Source organism: Pantherophis guttatus, chromosome 1 (genome assembly GCF_059756535.1).
Source record: "Pantherophis guttatus breed Tessera chromosome 1, ASM5975653v1, whole genome shotgun sequence".
In the NCBI taxonomy this organism is placed as follows: domain Eukaryota; kingdom Metazoa; phylum Chordata; class Lepidosauria; order Squamata; family Colubridae; genus Pantherophis; species Pantherophis guttatus.
The window spans coordinates 128,896,245-128,909,193 of record NC_142063.1 but is presented as its reverse complement, the minus strand read 5'-3'; the positions used below and the strand labels follow the sequence as shown (position 1 = coordinate 128,909,193).

The 12,949-nt window shown below is 40.8% G+C and overlaps 1 protein-coding gene across 1 annotated transcript in view; it reads right to left on the bottom strand.

Annotated features, from left to right (window-relative positions):
- LOC117674410 (TGF-beta receptor type-2-like) overlaps positions 1-12,949 on the bottom strand; it is a 46,346-nt gene that overhangs the window by 10,977 nt on the left and 22,420 nt on the right. The window contains exons 2-3 of the mRNA XM_034432397.2: positions 7,314-7,464; positions 6,183-6,385 (exon numbers count right to left, since the gene is read on the bottom strand). Coding sequence (XP_034288288.2) covers positions 6,183-6,385; positions 7,314-7,464 — 354 coding nt within the window. The remainder of the gene's footprint in view (positions 1-6,182; positions 6,386-7,313; positions 7,465-12,949) is intronic.

Genomic DNA, 12,949 nt, shown 5'->3' with positions numbered 1-12,949 from the left:
GCACCAAGACAAATTCCTTGTGTGTCCAATCACCCTTGGCCAATAAAATTCTATTCTATTCTATTCTATTCTATTCTATTCTATTCTGTTCTGTTCTGTTCTGTTCTGTTCTGTTCTGTTCTGTTCTGTTCTGTTCTGTTCTGTTCTGTTCTATTCTGTTCTGTTCTATTCTTATTTTAACTTTTCAGCCCAAGACTTGGGGCCACAATCCAGAGGTCCTCTAATTTTAGCATCCAATTTAGGCAACAGTCCTATGGTGAATACCGTACAGGAGGTTCACCTTTCTCTCAATTGTTCTGGTGACATCAGTGAAAGGTTGCTCCTCCATCAGTAATACACAATTGTCTGTAGCAGGAGCCTTTCTTTACCTATGCCTGCTTTCACAACAGGAAAGGATTCCTGGGTTCCTGCTCCCATGGCAGCAGAAGATTTGGGAAGGACTCAAAGGCTCCCTGCTGTCCACCCCACCATTCTTCTCTAGCAACCTATTCAGTCATGTCCTCAGCATGACACAAAGAGGAAAGGGGCTACTTGCTCCTTCCCTATATCATCTGAAAGAGAGACTGTATAACCTTTTCACTGTTGTGCTTGTTGTTCTTATTTTTTTTTTTAAAAGATTACAGGTAGTTTTTAATTTATGACCACAACTGAGCCCAAAATTTCCACCGCTAAGCCAGATAGTTCTTAAGTGAGTTTTCCCCCATTGTAAGATCTTTCTTGCCACGGTGGTTAGATGAATCACTTCAGTTGTTACGTTAGCAACACAGTTGTTAAGTGAACCTGGCTTCCCCATTGAGTTTGTTGTCAGAAGGTTATAAAACGTGATCACATGACCCCGGGATACCGCAGCCATCATAAATATGAGCCAGTTGCCAAGCACCTGAAATTTTGATCACGTGACCGCAGGGAGGCTGCAATGGTCGTAAGTGTGGAAAATGGTCCTATGCCACCTTTTTCAGTGCCTTTGTAACTTTGAACAGTCACTAAACAAATGCTTGTAAGTCGAGCACTATCTGTACAGTACTCTTATCTCTCACTAGCTGGATACCCATGCTTCACTACGAAACTATGTGATGGGACTTGATAAATTGACACTTAAAACTTGAAAATTAATGAGTAGTTACGATTGGCCTCTCCTCTCCCCTTCTCTCCCTCAACCTTGCCCCACAGAAATGTCTCCTATCCTCCCCCCTTCTCTGCCTCAGCCTTGCCCCACAGAATCCTCCCCATCCTACCCCCTTCTCTCCCTCACCTTTGCCCCATGGAAACGTCTCCTATCCTATCCCCTTCTCTCCCTTGCCCCACAGAAGCCTATCCTATGCTATCCCATTCTCTCCAGAGTTATTTTCAAGTTGGGAGGGGGAGTAGAGCGTGTAACTAATTAGCATCAGAGTGTGTTGTAATAATATAGGAAATACTAATGCTCTGATGGTCATTTCAATAAATCCTTTCTTAGTGAGCACCTAGAAGCCAAGAGGAACATACGTGGCGAATTTCAAATTTGTAGGCTTTATGGTTCTGGAGATTTCATGATTACAGCATGAGTGGTTTTTGCGTTTATATATATATGTAGATTCCCCAATTACAGTATAACGAGGCAGTTGTCAGAATTCCAAATAACACACCCATTGAAAGCAGAACGCTGAGACAGGTAGATTCCTCAAAGAATATCTTTATTGGATACATCGTGTCAGCACAGCCGGTGAAAACCAACTCTAACATTTCCCATGGTTTTCATCTAATTAAAAGAGTAAAATCCCACTCCTAGATGGCACTGGTCACATTGTCCAATTAGGATGGATGGCAGGCTCATCTCCTCCTCCAACAGCCACCTGTTACAATGATCTTGGTTCCCACAGGAAAACTTATTGTTTTGGCAGCTATCTACTTCCTTCCTCCCTTTCCACTCTCAGGCTTCGTGGCAACCATGTGGCAACACAAGATGGCTTCAGCCAGGTTCATTTCAGAGTTGACAGCAGTAGCAAGCACCAGCCTCTTTCCTTCTCTTTTATTTCACCTTTAAGAGAGGTGAGGATGCTACAGCAGTGATGTCTGGATTTTCCAGAGGTCTTCTGGACAGCCTTCTGGGAAGGCATTTAGAAGCTTTTTCAGGACATCAAGATGCTGACTTGGATAGCCACTCCATTATACGCTGCACCTCTTGGGCATTGTTGCCCATATTAGAAAGTTATCTCTCAGCTACCAGGAAAGGCAGCGTGGGGCTGTTCCCAGCTCCCTTCCTGCTGCTTAGGCTCTCTGCTCTGTTTGACCTTGTGTCCTTTAAAGCAGGGGTGAGCAATTAATTTTCCCAAGGGGTCACAAAAGAAACATGGATTATTGTGGAGAGCTGAATTAATAGGGTTGTAGACACACAAACACAGATATACATAAATTGAAAAACAAATGAACAATTGGCTTGAAAATAAAAGCAATGCAGTTGTATCGTGTATATGGCGTACACTTATTCACATTTTATTTCCAATTTCTGATTGATCTCATATGGGCTGGCAGAACGGAAACTATTCTTTAAGACATCTGGAGAACGCCAGGTTGAGGAAAAGGGCAGTCGGTCAATAGACTGATTCAGCATAAAGCCGCATCTTGTGAACGCCACGTGGCTGAGCCAAATAGTTTTGCTGATGGAAAGTAATAATACTTGAACAGTTCCCCGTTCTTGAACCCAAGAGAATGGGAATGGAAAACTTGGGTAACTCATTTGTTCCAGGCTTTTTGTTCCTGTTATTAATTATCAGGCATTTAAAAAAAGAAGGCATGAAAGCAAAGCGCTTTATCTTTCTGATAAGCATGCACTCATTTATGTTCACTAAGAAACAATATGGATTTTAAAAAAGTAGAAATAAGCCCTATGAAGCGTTGGTCCATTCAGACTGATAAAATCAAAGCACTTTTAAATGGAAAGGCAAGACTAACAATGCTTAAAAGTGTAAGGAAACAAGTAGATAAAGTCTCTGTGAGTTGAGATGAACTCTTAGTGACCTCCTGGACAGTCCATGTAGTTTTATGGGCAAAGAATAGAAGAGGTTTTCCATAGCCTTCTTACATTTTTGTTTTACTCTTCTATTTAACCCAGTGGTCCCCACATTTGTGGCTTGGCAGTCTGGCTGGAGGAGGGGAGGGGGGGACTGGGATGGGCAAGTGGTGGGATGGTGTACATGCCTGCACACAGTTCGATTTATGGGACTGGTGGATCAGTGCGCATGCACATGGACTTGACTGCAAGTTGAACTGCGCACCTGCATGCCTGCTGGCCTACCGCTCGCAGGAGCTGCATGCATGCACATCAGCCTGCCTCTCATGTGCCCCGGTTACCAGTGGGCCGTGGCCCAGTAGTGGGCCACGGCCCAGGGATTGGGAACGCCTGATCTAACCGGCAACCTTGGGATTCTCCTATCCAAGCACTGACCAGTTTCTGAGCCCAGAGAAAGTCACCATTTTTTGAGACAGGAAAACAAACTGACAGCTCTTCAATGAAAGTGATCAGAGTGTTTTTCTGTGTTTGATGTTTGAAAAGGAGGGAGCCATTGCTGAAAGGTCTCCATCAGTCTGCTAATGAACAGAAACTTCAATTTTAAAAAGCTCTAAAAAAGAACAATCCCATTGGGCAGAGAAAGTGATGTGGAAGAGCTGGTCCAACTGGTATTTGGGTCTGAAGTATTTGGGTCTAAGGTAGGGTGCAAAAAAAGAAAGAAAAAAGGCAAGAGCCTTAGAATTCATTCTGATCATTACTAGAACAGTGGTGTCATTTAGTACAAATGAGATTTTATCTCTTTGCCCCAGCATGGAGAAAGCTATACAGTAGATACAATAGAGAGATCTATTTCATTCTTACTCATGAAATTCAAAGCAAGGATTTCTTGCCCAATAAAATAGCGAAGGATGGGTCATTCAAAACTATCCCTCAAGCTAAAGACTTCAGGGCACAACTTCAGTGGGTGAAATTTACTGTTCAGATCCTGGGAGTAAGAAAGCTAGACCCCTTAGCTGTTTGACTTGGCACTTTCTGTAAAGGGGGGGAAAAAGTCTGCTGCAGTTCATTTCTTTTTGTTTTTTTTCTGCTTAAGACGTGAATGTTTCTAAAATAAGACACCAAGTTCAAACCACAAGATCAACGTCAAATGATAGAATTTAAGTTTGTTTTGGAAAGTGTGAGGCCCCCGCTATCTTTTTCGGTAATGGACTTTCCTGATGGGCATGACAACATCTCTGAAATGGTGACATTCGATGGAAAACAGAGCCTTTTTTTAGTGTTTTCCAGGGCTGCAGTGTGCAAACCTGAAGTAATGCCTCCTGGCTGCATTACTCCTGGGAACTGTTTAAATAAGTTTCGGCCGTAAATGCAAAGTCATCAATTTGTAGCAGTGATTGTTGCATGAGCCTAAAAAAGTTTCAGGCAGGCTGCTTTCTTTGAAAACAAATGAAAGAAAGAAAGAAAGACATTGCCTTGTATTTCTTTGTGGTTTCAAAGCTGGGTCTCTGCCAGAAATCTCCCCCCCCCCACTCCCGCATGATATATATAGGTTGGGTTCAGACAAGGAATGACGGCATCACTACATTTCAGTTGCTACTATAGCTTATAAATCTTGAAATCAGTCTGGTATAAAGGCTACTTTCCACTTGAAATCCTGGGCTACCCCAAAGTCCTTTTTGCTATCAAGGATAAAACAGAAAAACACTAGTTCTGCAAAGCTGAAAGTCAAATTCTGTTCATTAAATGTCTATTCTCAGTCATCCAGGTCATGGTTGTCCCAAAGGTGCTTTTTCAAGAGGCAACTGGACTTTCCAGTTTTTCTTTGAAGACATTTTGCTTCGTATAAAATCTACCATTCCTCACCATCCAGTCAGCGCTGAAGAAGCTTCTTGGATGAGAAGTGAAATGTCTTCAGAGAAAAACCAGAAAGTCCAGTTGCCTCTTGAAAAAAAGCAACTTTGGATCAAATTCTATTTGTTTGATATCTGAAATTAGCAAAACACCTTATTGATTAGGATTGTTGCACTGCTCATTTGATCTCTGTAACTTCCTGCAATCAGTTATAGCACCCATGATCATTTGTTGCTCAGACCAATAATTCCCTCCTCTTAGTAGATTCTTTGTAGATCCACCACTGTAGGTCTCTGCCTTAATCTTATCATGTTAGTTTTGTTTCCTGTTACAGTTTAGAAATAGAGATAGCATACTGTCCCCAGTTCCTCAAGCATTCCACAAAACATTTGCTTGTCAGGCAAAAGTATAAAAATAATAAAAGTAGTTGATGAAGTGGTATGTGTTACACAAATAACAGGGCTTGTGCTGGGTAAAGAATAGAATAGAATAGAAAATAGAATAGAAAATAGAATAGAATAGAATAGAATAGAATAGAATAGAATAGAATAGAATAGAATAGAATAGAATAGAATAGAATTCTTTATTGGCCAAGTGTTTATTGATTTGTCTTGAAGTATAGAAGTGCCGATATGTTTTGCCACAGGGAGGATTCGAACCCATTAAACATTAGCTTGCAGAGCTGTTTCCCAGAGTAAATTTCAGCCTCATTCAGAAAGCACAAAATTTGCTTGAAATTTTACTGCCATGTTCTCGGTTGAAAATGTGCAGACTTCCAGTCAGACCAGCAGAGATTGGGAAAAATATCTGATTCCCACAAGTTGTTTCTTTCCAGGCTGATATTTTATTGTTTTTATATTTTTGCCTGACAAGCAAATGTTTTGTGGAATGCTTGAGGAACTGGGGACAGTATGCTATCTCTATTTCTAAACTGTAACAGGAAACAGATCCAATTTCTTGTAAAACTAACATGATAAGATTAAGGCACAGACCTACAGTGGTGGATCTACAAAGGGTCTACTATAAGAGGCGGGAATTTTTGGTCCCTGGAATGACAAGATCACTCTATCACAACCCATATTGATCAGATATCTGGCACATAAGCATTCCTTCTTGTAGCCTTAGGATAAAACCTGAGGGCTTCTCCTGAAAATTATCCTCCTTTATAAACTGGAGGAAAGGGAGAAGGGTATTTTTTTTGAAAATACCCTAATTTCTCTGGAGACCATATATCCAGCCTCTCACAGATTGTCCTGTGGGAAAGAGGAACAAGTGAGAAGTCAGGAATATCTGAATGTTCAATCTTCCAGCTATGTGCCGGTCACCAGTCAAGCAGACTTACCATTGATATGATTCTCAAAGATAAGCTTGTCATTGCATTCCTGCTCTTTTACACAACCACAGATGTAAAAGACGCCATCCTCATTCTGCTGCCGGATCATAACACACTGTGACGTGTTATATCTTGATATCATGATATTTTCCACCGGCAGCTGTGGGTTGTGGCAAAAAGTGTTTACTTTTATACTTGCATTGACTTGTTTCCTGAAATGACAAGAAAGATATAGATATTAATGTTCAAATAGTAATATTATCATATATTTTGCTTTCCATTTTTGTTGTTCATTTTTTTAGAGCAGAAGACCTGGTTCACACCTCACACTAAGCTACATTTTCCTTAACCACGGTTTGTTAAATAAAACATAATTGATTGAGATTATCGCAGGCTAAACTATAAATCAAACATATCATGTTATGGTTTAGGGCCGTGATGGCAAACCTATGGCAGAGCCTTCTTGGTGAGCACATGAGCCGTCGCCCCAGCTCAGTTCTGCCTGCATGTGCGCGTGCTTCCCACTGGCGAGCTGGTTTTCGGGTCTCTGCTTCGCATCTGGGGGGCAGGGCGCATGCGGGAGGTGCACATGCATGTGTGGGGGCAGGGCGCATGCCTGGGGATCACGTGTGCATGAGTGGGGGCGGGGCGCACATGGGGGTCACTCACACATGCATGGGAGGATCATGCACGCATTGCATTATGGGTGCACGCGCGCAAATGCTTTTGGCTCAGTGCCGAAAAGGTTAGCCATCACTGGTTTAGGGTAAGGAATGATGCTACTCCAAACATACTAATTTTTTAAAATTGTTTAGGAAAACTTCCAGCCAAAAAATTGATAATTACGGTGCTAATAAGTGATCACTATAAATATTATTATTGATTTCTCTACCTCCCTCCCTCCCTCCCCCCCCTCTCATAAGCAGGCAGAGAGGCACACAGATTTTATCTGTGATGATTGAATGTAGGTTATGCAAAATGTTGTCCTTTTGTTTCCATGAACTGCTCCATTTTTGCAAATGCATCAGTGTAAGATTCCATTGTCAAATACCAGAGAAAAAAGGGCTACATAGGAATCTACATAATAGACAATTATTTTAGGCTGTCGTTCTTGGGAATTTTTAAAAAATGTTTGCTTACCATAGAGAAACACAGATTTCTTCTGGTTTTTCACAATAGGAGCTAAAATTACAGTTGGTGTAGCACACTTGATTTTCACAGATGGGGTAGGTATTGTCACACCACTTGCAGACATTGCTGTTCACATTTCTTCCAGCTTGGCTGGTGCATACTGTGAATATAAAATTGAACAACAAAGTTTCAGCATCGGCACAACACTGTCTTCCATCGACTATGAATAGTTAAAGAAGGGCCTTAGGCAGGGGTATCAAACTCAAGGTCCGGGGACCAGATCTGGCCTGCAGGGTGCATAACCCTGGAAACAGCAAAGGATCAGCCCATGTTACCTCTGCCAGCAAAAATGGAGCTTGGGAGGGCCGCATGCTCTGTTTTTGCTGGCAGAGGGTTGCAGGGGGACATCCTAGCCAAAACAAGAGCTCATGAGGGCCACGCGGGGCCCCCCGAGCTCCATTTTCACTGGCAGAGGGTTGCAGGAGGCCGTCCCAGCTGAAAATGGAGTTCGGGAGCCCGTTTTCACTGGCAGAGCACTTGGGCCCCAACAGGCGCCCCCGACATGAGTGACATCAAGCTGGCTATACCCCCCCGCCCCCCCTGAGGTCAAACACAACCCTGATGAGGCTCTCAAGGAAATTGAGTTTGATACCCCTGGCTTAAGGTGATGCACTGCAGGAGAAGAAGTGTGATTTAAAAATGGACAGATCTGAGCATCTTGGAAGAAGTTGATTGGAATGGTGATCTGAAGCCTTGCAGAAAGCTAATATATCCATTTTGCCTTCCTAAATCCCAACAAATGTCAAATAAGAGCAGAAATATTTGGCCCAATACATTCAAGTGCAAGGAGCTCAGCTCCAAAGGATTGATTGCACCAAGGGTGCTTTTGAGCTACATCTAATTCACACTGTTCTTGTGTTGTGTGCCGAATCTCCTATAATTTTGTTCATCCAAACATGGCTTCGGGGAGAAACACAATTTTGTATGATATACTGAATTATAAACAACCTGTATGAGCTTGTACAACATGCTAGAAGATTAAGCAGGCTGTCAGTTTCCATTCCTTATATAATGAATTATACACAGTGAGCAAAGCACTCAGTTGAGGTGGCCATGCACTGTAGTATGGACAAACCATCTCTTTGAATCAGTCAATCCGACTGATTACACATTAATTGCATTCAGATATTGTATTAAACCATGACCTATCTAATAATGATTTATATACAAACTACATTTGACTAGATTTGTGTTACATGCTAAATCATAAATACAGTTTTTAGGTATTAAGGCTGGTTTCACATAATATTCCAAATCGCACAATTAAACAAATCACTCTTAAGTTCAGAACAAGATGTTAATTTAGTCACATATATCTAAACAGAGAAGGAGGCTGTATTTTGGCTGTGGAAATACACACTGAACTTATTGAAATAGGTTGAGGGGTCATTGCAATTCAACATGTATGAAGAGTACCAATTACTGCCTAACAAGACTTTTAGGCTTTGTTCCAGGCACATCATTAACCCAAATTGCCAGTAACCCAGACTGGGCTTCGACCATGCAGTCACAACCAACATCTTAACTTCTTGACACACAGACACAGACTCCATTTTTGCAATGGAGCACCTTGTGGTCCCACATCTTTATCTTGCTTTCTTCACATCTGAGAGGTGACTAGGTTTCTGGAGTCACAGCATGACACAGTGTTTTGATTCACTAAAGAGGCTGGAATGATTCATTTTGTGTCCCCCAACAGATGCAGTAACCTGGATAAAATGCTGGATCTGGAAAAGACCATAGTAAGTGTGTTGCATAAAAGCCACTTTAGATTTGGCAGAGGAAGTGTTAATCATCAGATTCTGAGGTTCAGATTTCTGAAAGGGACAAAGACAGAATTAAGGTTGAGGTAACCTCAGTATTGCATCATGGCATAAAAAGAAAGTTTTGAGTCCCCATAGTTACGACTCTACGCGGCTGCGGCTGTTGCCGGGCTATGTTGATTGGTTCTGACGCGATCAGCTGAAGTGGAGGGAAATCGCTGCTCGCTCATTGGTTCTCGCGTCTGACAGCTTACTATTTAAGCGGCTGTCAGGAGTCGGGCTCTGTTCTGTTGCTTGCCATCATTGGTGGTTCTTGTTTGGTGTTCTAGTTAATAAAGTTAAATTCGAGCAACCAAGCCTCCGTCTGTGTTTGCCCACTGGACATTACAGAAAGGAATGTATGTGAAAACTTGGAGATTGAATTCAAGGGTTCTGTAAACTAATGTTAAGTTTTATATGTGGGCTGCCTTTTTCTAGAAATCTGACTTAAGCAGTGAAATTAACTGCCTATTCAAACATTGTAAGCTAGATCTCAATCAAAGCTTGATTGGACATCTACTGAAATAAAAATGTCATTTGTCTTCAGTTTCATTTGTTTAATGGAAAATTGAAGTCAGGTCTATGCTACAATTACATATAGGTAATCCCTGGGTTACGAGTGTTCCCTTAGCGAACATTCTAAGTTACACGATCAGCGCCCCCCAGTATTTATGAACAAATCCCAAAACTACAAATCTTGCAGCACTATGGCAGTTGTTTGTCCTTACAAACAACTGCAGAGATTCTGCAACATTCGTCCTGCACTTTGCTGGCCAAAATGGAGGTTAGGGTTAGGGCATTTTTCCAGCCAAAACAGAGCTCTATTTAGGCCTGCGCAGGCCTCGCCCAGCATGTTGCAGGCCAAATGGAGGTTCGGAGGGGCGCAGGCCTAAACAGAACATCAGAGGGGCATGTGCAGCTGAGAGGCTGGAGAAGAGACGGCTTGCTAGATTTTCGCATGGTAAGTGACCTGGCGCAGCAGGCTGGGTGAGGGGGAAAGCAATTGTGAGGAGCATGAGGTATTTCAGTGGGTCGGGGAGGACTTGGGTGGCCTTAAACTGGTGGCCTGTTCCACCACTAGACACCTCATGACCTTCTCCACCCTGAAATACCTCATATGCAGTTAACAAGCCCGCATTCGATTAGCAAATGTGTGGGTGAAAGGAGGGAATGATTGCATTCAAGGTACAAGATTCACTCCTACGAATCCTTGGGTTACGAATGGAATGGACATTACATTCATAACTCAAGGACTACCTGCATTTACTTCCTCCAGTTTGGTGACCAGTTAGGTTTGCTTTCAGCTTTTATAATCCTCAGCCAGTACATGTTAACAGAGAATGATGGACATTTATGTTCAATATTTCTGAAGGGTACCATGTTGGAGAAGGCTGCTGTGTATGACATGGTGGGTGATTTCAAATATTTGTCACCTTTGGAAATAACATGTTTTGTTTTGTTTTGTTTTGTTTTGTTTTGTTTAAACATAGGCAAAAAGTAGAGTGTCAAGCAAAAATGAAGATATGGTTGGACCTCATTTGGCAGATCACACAGGAAGGCTTTCTTTCACACAAACATTGTTAATGATCCCACTCCCTTCTGGCAGATTTCCCAGATCTGGGAAAGATCAAAAGAATGGAATGACAAACTAAAACAACAGAGTTATGTCAAAGATCAAAACAGAGCATGAGAGGAGATGAGAGGCTAAGCTTCCCAATTTTTTATATAAACTCTTGGATTTTCCTGACAGATGAAAAATGTGATTTTTAAACAACTTTCAGATTATGACATTATGATCTTTTAATTTTGCCTTTTTTTTCAGTTGGGAATATTTTCAGTCATATGTGTGGAGAATAGATATGGTACAAAGGCATGAAAGAAGCAAGTAAGCAAAACAAGATCCACTTTCTGCCTCTCTCTCTCTCTCTGTCTGTCTCTGCTGAAATTAAACATTCTGGTATTTAATATATTATCTTAGTATTCTCCCTCTCTCTCTGTCTCTGATCATAACATCAGAGAACTGAAAGTGGCCACTTAGGAGACCAATGGATGCTCAGGGCAGGAAGTCTTCCCAGACAGACAGCTGTTTAACCTCCATCAGAAAATACCCAGCAAGGTACTTTTGAGTGACTCATGGCTGACTGAAGATGTCTCTACAAACAAGAAATACCAGACTTGTCCTTTGAGGCTTTCTAGAGAAGGAAAGAATGGGAGATCACCAGAAGTCCTCTGAGGAGACCATAAAACAGTGGTCTCCCAAGGGTTTGAGTATCAGAACCTGAGTGAGATGATTTCTTTGCTCTCAGCAGCAGTCGATCTTTTGATAAGGACCCTAAGTCAGCCAAACTCACTTTTAATCACATTTGGAAATGTTTGATTTAACCACATTATGGATATTAGAGACCTTCTAATCAGCAAGTTTAAGTTTGCCATCCTGTTGAGTTCCACCTTCATCTTTGAATGTAAGGCATTTTAAACAGTCTTAACAGTTTCAAATACAGTAATATACAAATAGCAAAAAAAGAGAAAAAAGCTACCTTTTTATTGAAGAAAATTTCAAATGGACTGGGAGACCAGGGAGATTTGGAATATTGATTATTTTTTCTGTAACATTTGAAAAACAACTATATAATTAAATAATATACTCATGGGATACAACTGGAATGGAACTAAAATGATGTTAAGAACTAAGGCTGGAAAGTTGCAAATGGACACTAGATGGAACTAAAGGACCAGATAGAAAAGAATTAAAATGATTAAGCTGTTTATAGTTTTTAACTTCTCTTAAAGAGTCCTTCAAAAAATTGAGTAAGATATTAATAATGATTTCTCAGAAATGATATGGATTTCAGTGGTTAAAACTTTTACAGGATAATGAGAGAAAATAAAACAATTCTTACTTGACACAAACATGAGAGACTTTGAAAGCATGGAAGATAACAAAATTGAGATTACCAAAATAGGAATAAAAAAGACAAATCAAGAAGAAGATCTGGACATGGAACAGCTGCAACAAGAAATCCTGGCTCTTTATGGGATTTACAAAACAGGCTGGTGAAAGCTTTCAAGACTTCTTTTGACTGCCAGATCAAAAGATCAAATCCTGTGATGCTGTTTAAACCATTTAAAAGTCATGATTGTGAGAGGAAGCAATAAGAGGAATACAAAGTTGGACTATATGATCAAGGATAAAATACCTGAAAGTCCTAAAAAAGACTTTTTTTCTGAACCAAGACTGAAAAGATGATGATTTGGGGATTGCACACAGATATTATGGAAAGAAGAATTTTTTTAACTTGAGAATCTTAAAACAGGATGAAAAGTTAACAATAGTAGCTTTTCTGTTCTATTTTTAAAATTTGTTTCCCATCCCCAACCCTGCACCTTCTAAACTTTGTTTCCCCCCCCTTTTTTTCCCCTTCTAATTTAGTTCACATTAGTTTTTACTTTGTTTAATACAAATTTCAATAAAATTATTAGAAAGAAAGAAAAGCACCCTGGTAAGGAAGCTCACTGCATCTCTGCCTAATTGATACAACTTCTGAACTGTTTTTACTATCAGACAATTTTCCCTGAGATTGTATCACAGTCTGCCTTCTGTTTCCAAATATGAAAAGTTGCTTGATTGGTTAATTAAAATAAAATAATTTCCAAGCAACCAGTCAGGAAAACTGTTATTGAAAGTTGAATGTTTTTTTTTTCATTTTTAAAATGGTGCACCAACATCTGCAGGCAATTGGCTGCCTGAAAGTATTGAGGAGTACCAACAGTGTAGACCAGGGG